Source organism: Mesoplodon densirostris, chromosome 3, assembly GCF_025265405.1.
Source record: "Mesoplodon densirostris isolate mMesDen1 chromosome 3, mMesDen1 primary haplotype, whole genome shotgun sequence".
In the NCBI taxonomy this organism is placed as follows: domain Eukaryota; kingdom Metazoa; phylum Chordata; class Mammalia; order Artiodactyla; family Ziphiidae; genus Mesoplodon; species Mesoplodon densirostris.
In genome coordinates, this window is record NC_082663.1 from 76,974,652 (window position 1) to 76,993,006 (window position 18,355).

General features: G+C 40.4%; 1 protein-coding gene across 5 annotated transcripts in view; it reads right to left on the reverse strand.

The window, feature by feature from the left end:
- Nucleotides 1–18,355, reverse strand: part of ARB2A (ARB2 cotranscriptional regulator A) — a 436,918-nt gene that overhangs the window by 9,135 nt on the left and 409,428 nt on the right. For 2 of the 5 annotated variants that reach the window (XM_060093158.1, XM_060093157.1), the window contains one exon: nt 11,953–17,975. The exons of 1 other annotated variant lie outside the window; for it this stretch is intronic. In XM_060093158.1, coding sequence (XP_059949141.1) covers nt 17,833–17,975 — 143 coding nt within the window. In that variant the 3' untranslated portion in view covers nt 11,953–17,832. Of the gene's footprint in view, nt 1–11,952; nt 17,976–18,355 lie in introns of those variants that run through there. 2 more of the 5 variants (XM_060093156.1, XM_060093154.1) reach the window with 1 other exon arrangement.

The window sequence follows — 18,355 nt, forward strand, 5'->3', positions numbered from 1 at the left end:
TTAAAGGTAGCGTATTCATTGCACAAGCCATTTAAAAACTGACGGTTTAAAAGCTACTTAACCCCAGACATCTTCGAATCCTTAAGAGTCTTCCAAATTGTATTATTTAAAGAGGAATTTACTGTAATTGAATTGTGTATCAAGGCAGAACTACGTGCAAGTCGGGGCACTGCGGCCTGAGCTCAACAGAAATTCCAACTCGCCTTTTATTTACCTAATTTCTCAGCAAGGTTCCCAGGCCCTTAAGAAGGCAGAGCTGGAAAGTTTAGTTGGGCTCTTTTTTGTTGTTGTTTAATTCCACTATTAGGAAATGAGGCCTACCTTTGAATTATTTCATTAGGATTTGGCCTTTTGGGGGAAGGGGTGGGAACCATAATCATTAGTGGCTTTTTATTATTTCTACAATAAATGGCTAGATTCTTTGTTGAATAAGCTGCTTGAATGTTTTGCAGATGTTCCACTTAGACCAAATCTGACCCCCTATTTCCTCCCAAATAAGTCGCATAAACTCTCCCTCCACTGCCTTTACTCGAGAGCATGCTCCCCCCATCCTGGCAAGTTTATAAGTGTCGAGCATATTCTTATGAAATTTCCACCTAACCGCACACACACACACAAATACATTTACACACACACACTCCTCCCACCCACTGAGCCTCTGAGCGTGGCAAAGGGTAAGAGAAGAGAAAAAAAGACGAGAAACTGGTGAGGCGGAATGGAAAGGAGGAGGGAAGTCGGCGCAGTGGTTACACTCCTATGAGGAGTGCGCCCTCCCTGGGCCCTTCACCCCCCTTTGTGCGTTGGGTTTGAAACATGGGGGGTGGCCCAGGTCCGTTTCCCCCAAAGTGCCGGGAATCTCGATTTGCCCAGCGTTTGGGGCGTCCGCTCAAGGTGTTTCGGGCCCGTCCCAGCGAGCTGAGGCCGAGCCGGGCCAGCCCGGCGGTCATCCCGGAGCATCCCTCCCGCGGCACCGCCCAGCCGCCGCGGCCGCGCGTGGGCACCAAGGCCGAACAAAGGGCTCCGTGGGGCGCGGGGCGCGGGCACGTGACAGGCCCGGGCGCCGCGTCGCGAGCCCCCGCTGGGAGGGGCGGCTGACCCGGGGGTGCCGGGTAGCTTCCCGACATAAAAAGCGCTGCGGGCCTCGCGCTGGCTGCGCCGGGCCGCGCGCCGCCCGGATGAGAAGTACTTGTCTGGCTCCGCGTTGGAGAAGCCGCACGTCTCATCTCTCCAGCTCTTGCTTGAAAAGCACTCGGAAGAAACTGTGTGCGCGGGGAGGGCCGCGGGGTGGGCCGGGGCCAGGCTGCGAGGCTGAGGGGGGACCGGCCTGGGGGTGGATGGGAAGGAGGTGGAAGAAGTAGCTCCTTTCTGAGTGACAGGACTCCTTTTCAAAGAGCAAACGGGGAGGGGCGGGTGGGGAGAAGCTCCGCATAAGCACAGGAGAATTTTCAAGGTTTCGAAGTCACTCCCCCTCCCCTCCCTTTAAAGACAGACATCTCTCTTTTTTCTCTTCTTTTCTTTCCTTTCTTTTTTCTTTCTTTCTTTTTAAGGTAGGAAGTGCGTGTGCCAACGTGTCTTGGTGTATTTCAGGAGAAAGAATGATGCATTAAACTTTGAAAAAATCTTCTTGAGTTGGTAAAAATTATTGAAAACATTTTAACATGTTTTTGTGGACTCACTGACCAGAGTGGATAAGTCAAGCTCTCGGACAGAGGTCTTTAGTTAAAGATGATATGTTTGTTAGGGAAAGAAAGTTTCCCCTCACCCCAATAACAAAACCTATCACAGATTTACTTCTTACTAGAAAAGAGTGTGTCCTTTTTTGAACACCTCTAAGGTGTCAGATGCCTCTGAGAAATCAGGTTGGGCGAGTAGAGCTCATCACACACGCGCCGATTTTTAAAGCCTGCCTGGATTTATAACTTAACCTTAGAAACACGTTTATTATCTCCATTCTCAACCTCAGGTTTAAGAAAAAAGTAGTGTTGGAGGACCATGCATGCCTTATAGAGGAGAAAACCTTCTTTTAAAAAAAGATTTAAACCCACAGTACCAGTTGTTTGTTGTTGTTATCATGATTATGATGGTTATTATGTCATCCCTCCTTTTTGCACTTGATCTGATGAGAGAACTTTTTAAAAGAGTGTGAAATGAAGGACACAAAGACAGTATATCAATGAAAAGAAGAAAGTGGCCCTTTTAATGAGAACTAAAGAAAACCCAAATGTAGATGAAGTGTACCGTAAAAGCTGCTTCAAAGTCCATCTTAATTCCCTTGGGCTCAGTCATCACAAACATGTGATAATTGGGAGTCCTGCATGGAGGTAAGGCAGCCATGGGCTGGGGATCATGCAGATGCACCTCCCTGCCCTCTAGTTCCAAATACATTTTAACCAAGAACTTGGAGACCTTACAGAACCCAGGTTTGGCTACTTAACTTTCAAATGCTATTTGCCCATTAAAGTAATATTTTCCTTCTTGAGTAACTGTGCTTACGAAGGGAGCTTCATCCTCCACCCCACCTCACCCCTCAGCAGGTTGGAATATGCTGGGCCATATTCTAGGTTTTGACTATTATTTTGTGATCAGCTCTATTTAATTTTCTATTTATTTTCGGACCTCAGCCTTTCTGGATCACAAAAGTCCCCACAAGCAACACAGCAATAAATCTGAACAAAAATAAGACAGATTTCCTCATCGATGTGTAATAAAGTTAAAGGACATTGTTTTGTCAGACAAGCGCTAAGTAGAAAATAAATCTCAGAGTCTGGGGAAACAAAACGGAGCGCTGCTGGCATGTGTGTAAATTTACTTTTAAAAGCAATAAATCAATGTTAAATTAAACAGCTGGGTACCCTGTCTAGGAGAAGGTTCCGTGTTTAAGAAGACCTTGATGGGAGAAATGTGCTATTTAATCAGACACCAATAACAAAAAAAGTTAAATTTTTATTGTGATCCAAGGCAAGACTGGCCTGGGAATGTCTCTGAACTTCAGAGAGGAAGAGGGGAAGAAGAGGCAGTGTGAATTGTGTCTACAGTTTCTATCTTCAGATCTTGACATATGTTTTCAGGCATAAGGAGACGAGGAGGTTTCATAGAAATGTTTTAGATGTTTTGTAAATTGTAGCTTAAGCTCCTTATTGGCTTAGGTTTGTTGGGTGGGTTATGATCTTTGTGGGATTTTTCTTCCTCTAACACTATAACCTGTGGAGATGTTTTACTGAGCACGTTGAGCATATTCTGATCTAACACTTCCTTGATTCTCATTGTGATTGTTTTGCACAGTAAATAGCAGAGTAGAAAATAAAGAGAATTGTTATTTCATATCTATTATGTCTTGCCTTTTTTCACTGAGAAGCTAACCTGAGACTGGAGTAGCAGTTAAAAATCAACTGGAATATTTTAATATTCATTTTTCTAAGGTTTTTGTTTGTTTGTTTGGTTGGTTGGTTTATTTTCACAAAACACTTAATTGGGAAAATTTGTATGTGTGGGGTTGGAGCAGGGGACAGAACAATAGAAAAGCCAAGCTCTGGCTCCGTAGTCTAAGAACAATGTGAATCGATGAGTTATTATAAAGACAATATTCAATAGCAGGAGATTAGGCGTAGTTTAAGGCTAACATGTACATACACGGGTTCCCCCACCACCGATCTTAAAATGAAATTCCAGAAAGAATCAACAGAAGTACTTTAGAAAGCAGACATGAGATGAACCCCTTAGCCTTTTGCATTCAGATCAACTAGTTTAAAAGAAAAATATGGGATTCTTGCCTATACAGAAACCAGCAAACCGTTCTTTACTTTCTTCATATCACAATCTCAGAAGCTGTGTTTTGTTAGCCAAGTTCCACAGAATATTCATATAATTAGGTAACATCATTCAAACCTAAAAGATGGGGAAAGTGCTGTTTTCCCCCTCAAGCTACAAACTAACAGGGATATTTGGCAGCATCTTGGCTACCTTTGACTTTTCTTCAGCCAAAGGAAATATCAAAGACCCGGTTGCCTAGAGAAGAATAAAGTTATGTTATTTATATTTTGAAGGTTGCATTCAGTTTCCATGACCAGTCGTGGCTTGTTAAGGAAATCTGTGTCTTATGCCACTCAGAGATGGCTTGAATTGTGTGTCAGGAGACGTCTGGGCAGCCTTGTAAACTCAGAATGACTTCTCAAATCCTGCTAGGATTTCCCAGCGATGTGCTTTCCTGTGTGCTGAAGCCCTGGGAGTCATGTCAGCCCAAGGTGAGCCTTTCAGGCACTGCTCTTTGTGCCCATCTGGAGAGGAAGGTGCAGAATTAGTTGGATGCTGCGCTGGTTTTGGAGGTGGGGATGGGGGGAACGGAAAGGCCGCTTGTTCTAATTAAAGACAATAAGCAAGCCTGTGAGGAGCTGTCCTTTAGCCTTAGCCTGAGGCAGAAAGGGTCTGTCTCACCTCAGTAGTCAAGTCTGTTTGAGCTGGTTTGTGGGGCAAAGAGCAGAAACCTGCAGGTAGCGCTGGGCTCAGGTGAGACTGGGCTAGTGGTTAAGTCGCAGCGAATGCATCTTTACCTCCCAATTCCCTAGTCGCTCTGTGCTCTGCGCTTGACTTTGATTCTAACTTTGCTTGCTAGATGGCGCTCGGTGTCTCAGGACCTTCCATTTCAGAATTAAAGCGGCTTTTTAGTTAGCACCGTTGTTCTCAACTAGTTGTGGGCATTTGATTAGCACAGTGCTGGTAATGTTATCACCGCCCTTGTTTTTGTCACCCTTGTTCACTTTTTGATGAAGGTAGCGCCCAGGTGGGAGCTGCCCACCTTAATCCGTATAATAATAAAATTGAGTGAAACCCTGCACCTGAATTTAGGGTACATTTATGGCTCAATTATCCGTTCTGATGCATTTCAAAAAGCACTTTTGTAACTTTTCCTCCAGTAATCTGATTGAGGTTTTCAGGAAGAAGATAAATCAGCAGGTCCAGATGGTTATTTACCGTCCTTGAGGTTTACCACCAAGAGCTCACCTCCCGCTCCCACTACTATTACCTATTTCCATTTCAAGATGAGTTAAGCTAATCTTAGGGAACTTATTACTTTCATTTATCATTATGGCATGCCATTCATTGATTTTAAAGTATTACAATTTGTTTAAAGCCCAAATAACTACAATTCATGTCCACAAAGAAATGTTTTTATATTAGTAATAAAAGCTACCATAAAGCTTGTGAAGGGCTATTTGTGGATTCTAATGTATATTTATTTTAATCACTAGGTGATTCTTCTCAGATATTCAAAACACTTTTTAAAAAAACACTTCTTTGTGTTGAAGCACAAAGAGACAAAACCAATAGTTCTAAGTTTCTGATGGAAAAAAATTAAGATGAGCCAAAAGGACCTGTATGTTGTTTTGTCGAATGAAGATGTCACTTTCACAGCACCCATCGCTCTCAAACCATTGTGCGTCCCTTAAAGAAAAGGTTGCAGGTGAGGAAGAAAATGGAAAAAAAAAAAAAAACTTCTATGTAGATATTTTACAAACATTTTAACAAAAGAGAGTTTAACTTGCTACTTGCTTTTAGGATTTAGAGAGCTAATTTGTATAGAAATGTTCCATCTTTAGGAAAATCAATAACACTCAGAGCTGGGTGGTTTGGAAACCTTTTGTCAAACCTTGGCTGCTTTGGTGGAGAACCCCGCGGTCTCTCTTTAGGTGTTAGGCTGAAACTAGCAGGCGCTGAAAACCTAAAGCGGAAAATTTACAACTTGATCGGCCCCAGCCACAAACCAAAAAACCTGCTACTGGTGCAAACATATGTTCCAGATTAAGTTAGGCAAATGGCTCTCGTTTTCTCAGGGTTGAAAGTTGATCATGAAAATTCAAATTTGAGTCAGCTCTGCTTCCAATGGATCACCAGATCCTCAAACGCTTCTAAATCTCTCCTAACCATTTACTCAAGAGATTTCATATATTTTATTACCTTCTTGAGAGCTTAGTTTATAATCTCCTGCAAATTTAATCCAATCAGGTATTATTTTCCGGGAACATATCTAGTTTTAAAAGTTGGGTAAGTTGAAAACCAGGTGTATTCTCTTCTCTAATGTTAAACTGCTAGATAGCTAATGTGTGACTCAGTTGCTCTAATGCTTTTTCTAGTTCTTCACATACAGCCTAACTTCAAAAAGCAGAAATTAAACTGCTGGATTTATTTTAAAGTTTCTTTAAAGTTTTATTCACCAGAGGCGTAGATGATATTTTTCACAGCATGAGACAAAATAAGAGAGTGTTACCCAACCCTTTAATTATGTCAGGAAAGACAGAAATCATGATGTTTCTTTTAATGGGGGTAAATGTATTTTGCAACATCCCTGTGGTCATAGAGCCATCTCCCAGCTCAGTCATTTGTAGACCAGTCTGGCTATTAAGATGTCTTGTAAGCTAGGTTAGAATCAACTCCCGATTCTCCAAGATGGCTAGCTCCCTGGGCAAGTTGCAGAGGATGGAGCCTGGCATCAGATACCTTGGGTCCCTTCCTATCTCGGGATAGGAAGACATTCCCTATTACCTACTCGAACTTGCATGATCATCCTGCAGGTTTTAACCAATATTGTCATGTTGAAGTTTGATAGTTATTGTTTACATTTCTCCCTTCCCCAAGGGGTCTTGGAAAGTGTTTAAGAGATTATTGATTTCCAAGAAACCAAATAAAGAAGGCTATTCTTTTATAACATATGAAATACACACTTTAACTAAATAGGCAGTGTATATTTGACATTGACAAATGGGCAAGAGACAGGAGACTTATTTTAAAAGACTTTGAAGGAGGAAAAAAGTGGATAGGACAGAAACAACCCTCTAGAAGAGTGGGGTTGGAATTAAAGAAAAAGCTGGGATAAGGTGTGTGTTGCGGGGGGAATGGCCATGTATGCTGTAAAATGGTTTAAAGTTTCATCGAACACATGCAGGTGGTGAGCAAACATCACTGGAGAACCTCCTTTTCAGGGGGACCTAATAAGTATCACTCAGTGTTTTCATTGATTTGTCTTTTGAAAACAAGAAAATCAAGTTTTCTTGCACTTCTTTTCGCCACAGTTTTTTTCTGACAAAGTGGTCCTGAAATATCCACCCAGGTCTGGGAGTTTCTGATTAACATAGAATAACCCGGAAACATCATTCTGAAACTCTGTCAAGAATACACTTTAAAAAAAAAAAGAAATTCCTGATTAATTAAATAGAGATCTTAGCCACCCTGTCCGCGGGTCATAAGGGAAATCGCCAGTGAAGGAAAGAGCTTCCCAAAAAACCAGATTGAAGGAACAAATGCTAGGCACCCAGGAGTTCAATAACTGCTCTCTATTCCACCCAAATCTCCACAAGTTCCCCACACCAACAGAGGAAAGTTCCATGTCCTTCTCCACACCTGATTCTCTTTCTTGTTCCTGAACCTCTGGAAGGTAAGAATGAAATATTCACTTATCCAAAGATGGAAACCCAGTTCATAGAATAAATTCCGTAAAAATACACCAACCAAAGACATTCAAACATTATGGAGATATTTCAGTTGTAGTTTCACAACTGGGAGGTGGATCCCCAGTCTAGAATATGCGAGTTTCCAAGTTACCATTATTCAACAGGTCCCCTTTGTTACCCTGCACACTTCAGCTGCCACAATGCATTTCCCTGGTTTTCATAGGAGGGTCGTGCAGCTAGTTAAAATAGCTCCCGGTGTGGCCGAGTTTCTCTTGTAGCACGGACTTGTCTTAGAATTTGGGCAAAACGACTCTTGAGACCACAAGAGTGACCAAACTATGAGAAAAAATTATCTTTGGGGATAACTCAGCAGTGACTTGGCACACTAAAAAGGGGGCAAAAATTTTGTGTAAGCAGCGCTGTGTGAGAAAACAGACTGAATTGTTAACCTATGAAATATTTAATAAAATATTTGTATGTCTTACGGGATAGAAAAATAGAGTGTTTTGAAGCTGAATTGCCACTAAGCTGAGGAAGTCACAGAAATTTGTCATTGTAATACTATGCTAAATAAAGAATCATTTTATCCTGAAAGGCATTGTAATTCATGTTACTATACAAAAGCAATTTTGTAATCGGTTTGTCGAGGCTATTTTAGAGGAAAGAAACTTCTTACTGTAAGATACCAGAATGCTCTCCCTTTTTCACTTTCCTGGCCCTTTCTGGTAAAGTTTGGATTAAGCTGATTTGAAACGATTTTTGTACAATCGATATTTTAATAGAAATTTGTTTTTGGCCGTCTTGCCTGCTCTAAATGTAATACTTTGGTCCTCAAAGTCGGTTCAAGAGAGTAGATGATTAGAACAGGGTTCCAGAGGGAGGGAAGAGATTTCACTTCAAGTCCAACAAGTGAGGCAAGTTTCAATAAAGGAAGGCGCAATTTGAAATCTTTAAAAACTAGTCTTGTCTTCAGAGTGGTGACTTAAAGGTTGCTAGGGAGATCATGCAATGAAAAAGACACCACACGAAAGTGATCTTCCTTTATTGTATTTTGCTTAACCCGACAGTAAAAAGGAGAGCCAAAGAGGGAGACATGCCGAAATCTGGAGCTTGGAGTCGAGGTCTGAAAGTAGGAAAAGAGGTGGTGGTGGGTACTGAGCCAGACGACGCGCCCCCTTTTAGTGCTGTCAGATAAGTTTCTGTCAAGCTCTTTAGCGCGCCGCCGGCCGTGCGCCCGCTGCACAGCCACCTGCTACCGGGCGGTAATTAACCAGTACCTGGGCGCACCCGGGTGAGACGGCTCCAGCCACGGACAGAGCCGTGGGACCGAGGGCCCAGTGGGTCTGAATGTACAGCTCTTGGTCCACAGGTCTCTCGCGACAGAGATCACCAGCCCAGGGAGAATGGGCTCACAGTACAGAGCTCTTAAACCGGTGCCGGTACAGCTCTGGCCAGCTAAGGGGTGGTTGTGAGAAGTTGGCCAAAGAAAAGTTGTGGATAAGACTTCTGCCACGAAAATGACTGAGAGTGGCGCTGCTTTCATTATAAAGTAGATGCAAATTCGGGGAGCAGGCAAACGGTGTGTCAAATCTGTGGCACTCTAGTTAACACTGGGCACGGAGCAAGCAAGACTCTGCACCCACAAACTGTATACTTTTTAAACCCGTTGTCGCTTTGGGCTCAGATCCTAAGATTTCGAGCGCGAGTTTCCTATGGTGAGGGGGTGGTCGGAGAGAGCAATCAGGCGAGCGCCGGAACTTCGGGGTTCTGGCGGAGGGGAGAGGGAAGGGGGCGCGCTGGGTGCTGTCCATGGTGCTGGGAAGAACGCGGCTTCATTTCGCTTCATTTCGCTGCACCCAAACCGAGCTCAGGTGTAAAAGGGGGAAGAGAAACCGAGCACTCCTGCGGCTGGGATTTGATTTTCTTCCCATGAATGTGGAAAATACGCATATGGATGTACAATTTAAACAGCACTCTACGAGGGTTCTCCCCTATTTCTCAGCCTGCACTGCTGAGTCAGACAGCAGCGGTAACCGGTCATTACAGGACGGTTTCCTCCTTAAAGTGTTCCAATATTTCAAAGTAATGTAATAATCAATTCTTGATGTACCAAGTAAAGAGGAAGGCGGAAAGAAAAAAGGTGATTTGAGACTTAAACGTATCCAAAGGCACTTAGCTATTTCCAGGTTTGATACCGTATAAAAGCACAGCATGACTTAGCCTGTTAGATGATGAGTTTATCGAGAAAGTATTAAAAATATATAGATCCAATTTCATTTAAATAAATTTCTAAACTTCACGCTGGCCAAATACTGCAGTTATATTTTTTTGTTAGCAAAAATAAAAGGAGCAATTTATCTATTGTGTGTGTGTGTGTGTGTGTGTGTGAATTTGAAATGGTTGATTTCATTTTAAGTTCCAAAATGGTACTGTAACAACTGCATTCTCTTAAAACAGATTTGATTTCTTAAAGGACAGGTGCCCAGAAAGCAAGCAAGATGCAAATAGAAAGTATTTCAAAATTAGGATAAAGAACTAAATAGAAACATAGCTTACCTAGGAAGTAAATCACACTTTTGTTAAAAGAGGTGGGGAGGAGAGGGAGAGAGAAAACATATATAGGTTTTTACATATGTGTAAAATACATGTTTTGTTTTGTTTTGCAAAAAGTTTATGTGTGTGTATATATATGTGAAATTATGTGACAAAATTTCAGGTAGAATATTACTATGTTTTGTCAACCCAGAAAAACAGGAAAACAATTTATCTTAATTATGTTAACCATGAAAAATCTTAGCCTTAGCAACTTGAATCCATGTGACAATGAAGAAGGAAAGGGACAAGAATTCAAACAGCTGACACAATGATCCGCAGCAACTGACAGCATCTCATCTGATATTTGATATCAAGCACTAGATCAATATTTGTGAGATCAATGCATTTTTAATGGTTTTCCTTTGAAACTGTATGAAAGCCAAATTGTGACACCCTGTGCTAGGGTTATTTTTAGATCTGGCTATTCCAGGGGATGATATTAAGTAATGTATTGAGGCAAAGCAAAAAACCAAAACCAAAACCAAACAAAAGAAAACCACCCACACAAAACCCCCCACAAAACCCCCAAACCAAAACCACTACAACAAACCATCAATATTTCATCAGTTGATAAATTCTGATTATCTAGGGACCCAGAGAAGGTGGGAACATTTACTGGAAAAAAGCCATTTTATGTAATTATAGTTAAAATAAGACAAAGAAGTAAACAAGCCTTTGGAAAATTATTTGGAGGTACATGAAGATGAACTGGATCATAGATACCTTTTTCAGGCACAATGGGATTAGGTGGTACTCGAGCAAAAAGAAATGAAAATGATAGAAAGAGAAAGCCCTTTCAGCTATAGGGTCAATCACCTCATGTGTGGAATTCTATAGGAAATAACAGATTTTTCTGTGTCTCAGGCAGAAGAGAAAACCGAGAACTCTATCTGAAACTCATAGCAAGGTCCCCACAAAGGTCAAATAGAGAAAAAAAAAAGTAATTAGGTATATGTACTGTCTATTATTTTCCTTTTAAGAGTTTATACATTAAAAATAAAATGCAAATTGATCTCAGAGGCACATAGGTCCCCAACTTAAAAATCTTTAAATTGTAACCTAGAAGGGTTCTACTCTTTTTCACTCTTTAATGCTTAGTCAGACAGCAACATTAACTCATTTGCTTACTAACTCATTATGTTTGACAAAAAAGCTAAACTTGTATTTATTTATTTGTTTTTACAGATTCAGTTTTGAGGAATTTTCACCCAGAGGAATCCAAGACAGCAAGCACCAGTTATTGGGGAGGTAGATGATGGGGTGGTGCAGAGGGAGTATAACTAGGTGAACATTTTGGAAGGACAGCAACAAGGTGAGGTGTGATGATTGTGGACAGTGCTCCTGATAAGCAGATGTTTAAGTTTTTGCACTAGAAGAGAAAGAAAGTGTCTTCCACTTGTAATTCAACTTTAGTTAAGAACTTGGGAGAGACTGGTTTCTCTTTTGCTTGAAATAATAGGAACATTTTAGAAAATTTCTGATGCCTGACCTAGAGACCTCTCCTCCCTCTCCAAGACAGAGAATAAAATACTTCAAAACCATGCAATTCTTAAATTTTTTAGCTCAATGTTTCCTTTTTTCTAATGTTTTTCTTATGACAGTAAATTACCTGACAAAGAAACTGTCAATATATTTTTACTAACAGATCGCTTTAAATAAAACACATTGTACTATATGCTTTTAAATGAAATACAGACCTAAGTCCTTTTGCAGTAGAATTAAATCATGCACTTAGTATATTCCTTAAGAGGCTAGGTAAAAGCACATTTTCCAGGATTTTTAATAACTCCATAATGAAGAGTCACTCTCTGCATGTGTCTCTATGTTCTAGTTTATTTCAAGTCTGGCAGATTGCCTATAAACTAAAAACACCAACAGTTTGAATCAATTTTTCTTTAATGAAATAAAGCCAACCTTAAACACTGATACACATTACATACAGATAATTTACAGATGCAAATGAACTTGAGGCATTCAAAAATATTTATTACAAAGCCTTGCAGAATTTGAACATGAAAAATTTATTTAAAAGAAAATAAGTTTACAAACAATCCTGGTGACCAACATATACGGAGTACCTACTATGTTACCAGCACTGAAAAGACATACACATACTGTATATGTTGTCTATCCTGGTGGAATGGCCATATGTACCCCATGGATGGATATGTGTATGCATGTGTGTACACATACATACAGACATCTATGCATATATACATATATACATATTTTCCTATTAGGTCTTTAAAAAAAAACCCTGAGTATTTCATAGAAGGAAATGAACTTCATATTCAATTGTAGTTAATTTGGGCTTCATTTTGGCTAATCATAATTTGGCCAATAATTTTTTTCCTGATAGCATGAAGGACAGTACTTAGAATTTAAAAGTTTAGTGTTCCAAAAATGCTGCTCTTCTTAAGCCACTTTGAAGTAATGCTAGTGAGACTAAGATCCAGATCTACATGTTAATCTCTAGTTTTGCCTTCAAACAGAATTCAGTTACAAAGAACTTGGAAAGATTTTGAATCTATTCAGGAGAGGAAAACGCTTTAATTTTCTGAGGAGTAAAAACTCCCCAAGAAACTTCATATAGCTTCTTAGATTTTGCTTAGCATATGTGATAAAACATTGATTGTTGCAGTTTGGTGACCCATGAAATTTGGGGGTTAGTTTTCTCTTCAGACCAGAGCATATAATTATGCAAATAAAGAGCTGTCACTGATCTAGTGAAATACTCACAAACACATGCACTCTGAAATTGGACAGAAAAGTGAAAATGGTTGGTGATGTGATGGTGCCATGGTTTGTTTTCCTGCCAAGTTTCTATCCAAGTTCATTATTCAAATTGTAAACTTTAAAAAGAGACATATCATTCTTGGGGTGTTGGTTGTCTTTTCATTTCAGATTCTTTGTATTGGTACTGCAGGCTGGCTACAAAGTACAGTTCAACATTATTTTACCTATGACAGTCTCCCATATTACCCAATGTATTAGCCAAGGAAGAAAAAGTGGAATGATCTGGAAAGAAAGATGCAGGACCTCTCTAGATTTCTTTTCTAGAAACATGTTTCAAATAGAACTCAACTCCAACAATACAAAGAATATAGTGAAAGGTTTTTCACAAATCTCAAGGCAAAGGACTGGGAAAAGTTGCCTGGAAGGCCTCATGGATTAAGTCAAATTTCCATTTTCAAGCTTTTTTCCATTCAAGGGGAAAAGACTGGTCACTGCATGATATCCACTTAATGGTCAAACTTTCAGTACGATTCTCTCCTATCTAGCAGTTAAAGCCCACTCCATAATATTTGGTTACTTTAACCTTTAAGGTTCATTTATAATTACCACTCCTCTAAAACCTTTGTGCTAAGAATTAACAAGAGTTCTTCAATGTAACCATGCTCTTTGGCATCAAGGTCTCCCAATTCCAAAGTTACCATTGCGAAGGCTGTTGCATAATTTCAGATGTCATGGAGAGTCCCACTGATGAAATCTGAGAAGGCTCATGTCAGACCACTGACTGCTAAAGACATCACTACATGAAAGATCAGTGGTGTGAAACTTTAAAAACATCGATCCAAATGAATCAATTAAATCAACATTCATCTCTCCTAAGTGTGAGGTTTAAAACTATCATTGTTGCCTTTTTTTTTTAATCCTACATAGATTTCGAGATAAACGCTGGAATGCTTTGATGGCTACTTCTATTCTCGAATCTCTGTTAATCGACTTTGTGCTATTTCCCTCTTTTCAACATCTTCCACTTGGTGTACATTCTTTACTTTTAGTACAGTGCATGACAGTTGCAATGCTTTAAATCTAAAACCGCCTAACAAAGCTAACGCTTTAGGTAGGGTAGCTTTAAGCTCTGTGAAGTGTTGATTAAAAACCCTTTCCCAGACTCAAACTGATCTTTTTGGAGATTAATAGAATATTAGATAAAAGGAAGACGAACAATTCAAGAGACTCCCACTCAGTCACACTATACAAGGAAGGAAGGAAGGAAGGAAAGTATTCAATTTTTGAAAGGGAGTACCTCCTGGAGTCTTTTATTTTATATTATTATACCTCCTAATAAGTAATCATAAAATAACCACTACTATTATCCTTTTTTTGCCACCCATATTTCAAAAATGAGACTATATCACATTTATTTAAAGACATTTTTCCTCTACAAAGGCATAGGGAAAATTTTTGAGAAAATTTTAGCCTTTCTGTAATAGTAATCTTTCTTAAATGAACCAGGATTACAGACACCAAAAGGAACCTGTCAGTCTACAGTTACAAACTATGATTCCAACCGGAGACACACATGTGTCTGGACTGCAACCCCAGATAATCCAGAGAAAAATGAAAAAATCTAATTTATTAGCACTGATAATACAGTTAACATATTTTGTCACCCACACTCTCTCAAAAAAGTTACAGGTTTTAAAGAAGGAAAAGCTGTGAAATAAACATAAACAAGGTATTTTCAGATTAGATGTACTACATCAAGGACCTATATAGGGATTTGGGAGCAATTTAACCTCAACAGAGTCCTTTTGGAAAACACAATTGTTTACCGTATATAGTAAAGTATATTTTATAAAATGATAGTTTAACAACGGGTTCGAATTTCCTTGTAGCTAAGGAGATATTTTAGGTCTTAAAAACAAATATCTTTTAAAAAGCTTTGTGAAAGTTCCAAGGTAAATACTGACTCAACTGAAGTTAAGATATTACCTTACAGCAACAATAATAGTAATAATAAATAACTATAAGGTTTAAAATATTGATAAATGCTGTCCCATCATTCTTATTAAGTTTCTGCTTTTATTGACCTCTGTGAGTGATTAAATGAGCTTCTGAACAAGAATAATAAGTCACCGGATATTGGGAAAATTGTTTTTATTTTAAAATAGTAAACAGAAATATATAATATATAGGAAACTCCTGTGCTTTAGTTTCCTTTTCTTTTGGTATAAACAATAATGCAATCCAAGTTGAAGCACAAGGCAGAAACTTGAGAAAAGAACAGTTAATACAAGAAGATCTCTCCCCCCCCACCCCCCGCCTTCAAATATCCATGAAAACTTTTAACGGCTGTATAGTTAAGTACCTTTAGAAAGCTCCAAAGCCAGTATCTGGCTTTTAAGTTTTAACAGTTCTATTCTGAACCTTAGATTGATCAACAACTCCTTGCTTCCCATTCCACTTCCTCTAAGAACTCATTATATAATTCAAAAAAAAAAAGAAAAAGAAAAGCCCACTTCCTAACTTTAAACCTCTACTCTCCTGAAAACTTGTCTTAAAGAAACCAAAATGGGAGAGCAGAGCAGAAACATTGTTAACCCTTTTCTCGTCCAAGCAGGCAGGCTACTACCAACTGACTGTTGTTATTCCAGGAAAACTGAGGTGAAAATAATATTATATTTATACGAACAAACCCATAATCAACAGGTTAAAAGATTCTACATTACAAGGAATCTTATCAGTAATCAGTTGGAGGTCTGGGACGGGTTGCCTAGTTCCCTCTGGGTTGCAAGAGCGCAGATCCACAAGTAGAAATTACATTTACACAACTTAAGTTTGCAGATAGCTCTCTATAGATAGTTAAACAAGGCCTAACAACCCAGTAGTTTTAAAGTATTAAAGGCAACTAAGCAGTGATGTACTCTAGTTACAAGTGAAGGTTTTTTAAAAAAGAGGGGTGAGAAAACTGAAGAGAAGAAATAGGAGTGATCTGGTTTATAACTTGAGCATATTTGCTCTAATTCAGCTGCAGAAGCTTCACAAATTGAGTACTGTACAAGTGATTTTAAAAATGCAATAAAATTAGTTTCTTGTGAACATTTTCATATTCTGAAAACAGCACACAATTCATAACACTTGGAAAAAATATATTCAATCCACATCAATTCTCAAATCCTCTCCGTGGAAGGTACCATTATTTTACACAGTTCACTATTACTTCTAAAACAGAAAAGACTGCAGAGCAACATGCTCGACATTGCTGGGGTTACACATTTTAAGCCACCCAAGGAATTGGATAAAATGACATTTTGCTTTTTCCTCCTCTGTTGTTTCTGCTAAAATAACATCGAAAGATATGCATATAAGATTACTGAAAGAAAGATCACCTTAATTTACCATCATTAAAATTATGAGAACTAATTAATGCATTTGTGTACCAAACACAGATACTACCAGTTTTAAAACTTGCTGAAATCGGTTCCTAGTATAAAAACATTTTATCCATGACGTGGTTATTTTAAGTTATTTTTCTGAGGAGTCAAACAGTTCTAAGTTATTTTGGGTACATTTTATCGTGTCCTCAAATAAGGCAGGCACATTGTTGCGTATACTTTAAAAAAGGATGAAAAAATACGAAATTCAGATCTTCAGATCCTCACTTATTAGAAGCAGAATCTTCACTAGGTAATTAAATTCTACAAGTAATTTAAAAAGTAATAATGTTAAGATTTAACATGTGAATTTAAAAGTCAGCAAAATCTTAACTTATTTTACCTCATATTTCACAGAGTTGGCCAGATCCTAGCTGGGTTAAAATACTTAATTGTTGAAACTGTAAGGCAAAACCTTACAGAGGAGGTGGACTACTACGAATTATACCATTGGATTGAGAGGAGAAAAGTCTTTCACACCAGGTCTTTCCCTTCCTGTTGAAGCAGAAAACTAAAAGAATCATTTTAGCCCCACTAAGCCTTTCAGAAGGAAAAGGTTCAAGCGCACAGATTTTTTTCCTTACGACGATAAAAAATACTTTCCCTAAAAAGGTCTAACTCTATGAAAGCTCAGAATAGACCACTCTACTTAGGATTAACAACAACAAACTTCCTCCACATTAAGATTTAAACAAAACTTAAGTATGCTATCTAAATTACAGTGCTACCCAACACACCTTATATATTTTAAAAAGTAAATTCTAATGATAAAGTTGGAAATTCCCTTGAAAATGAAACCTTTCCCACATGTACTTAAAAGATTTGCTCATCATTATGTTTTGGTTTAAACAATCTCTTCTGAAATTAGAGACTTGTGTAAAGTCTCGTATTCAATTGGCAAGGTTTTCAGCGATAACGTGGATTGGGTACTTTATAGATTTTTTTAATGCAGTTTTTCTTCTGGTCTCGAAATGAAAATAGATCGTTAGGGAGAGAACAATTTGCCCTCCCCAAACTACACAGTACATCACGGAATTCACGTTATGAATTTAAATTTGGCCTGGGAGGCGGGGGACTTCCTTAAAAAAAAAAAAAAGACATAGACGCCCTTAGGGAAAAAACTGCTTAAAACGGGAGTTTTAATTCTAGAATAAAAGTTTCCTTCGGTTCGGTTCGCGGGGGAACAAAAAATGGACATGAATCAGGGGGAAGGGGGCCGGGGGAGAGGAGCGGAGCGGCGGCTACGTGGCTGCGGGCGGTAGGACCGCGCAGACGCCCCTCGCCCCGCAGCACCGGCGCGGGCTCCATCGGGGCAATTAGAGGCGCGCCGGCCGCGCCGGGCAGGGCGCTGTCGGCCTTAATCTGCGCGCTGACGGGCAGCGCGAAGCCCGAGCACAGTCCGCAGGAAGCACGACCAGTGAACCCATATTGCTTTGACAGTTGCACTCATCTAGAAATAATGCAAAACGCTATTTAGATGTATATATCACGACCCTGTGCTCTAGGAAGAAAACAATCTAATGAGGGGCTGGGAGTCTGCTCGCCGACAACAGGCGGTGGGGAGACGTGTGGATGCATATGCTCGAGTGTGCTTCCTCGGCTTCCCCTCCCCCGTCTCGCTCGCTCTCCTCTTACAGCTCTTCGTGCCTTATTCGGTGGGAGCGCCGCGTCAGAGTCGGCTTCAGGGAACTGGTCTTTGCCTCAGAGGCTTCGGTAAAGAACTTGAAAATAGACGGGAAGCTCTTCCAGGAAGTTAGCTCGTGACGGTCCGTGCCTGCAAAATGCACAGATTCAGTTACGAGGTGGCCTCTCGTGCTGCCGGCGCAGGTGGGACAGGACAGCCGGGCTCTGCCGAGGCCCAGGCCGCCGGTTCTCTGTCCTCGAGCCCGCGCCCTCTGCGGCGCGCCCCGCCCCGCCCTCGGAGCCCAGCCCCCACCCCTCCAGGGCGCGCGACCCCTAGGGACCACACCTGTACCTGAGGGTTCACGTGGCCCCCAGGGCTTGGAGGGAGGCTGCGGCCCACCGACTCCGCGTCTCCGCTGGCGGCGCTCGGGGTGGCGATCCCGGAACTCCGCCGCCTCCGGCCTGAGCCCCTAGCACGTCCCCGACGCGCGGCCGCGGCCGGTCCTTCCCCGCGGTCGCCCGAGGCGCGGC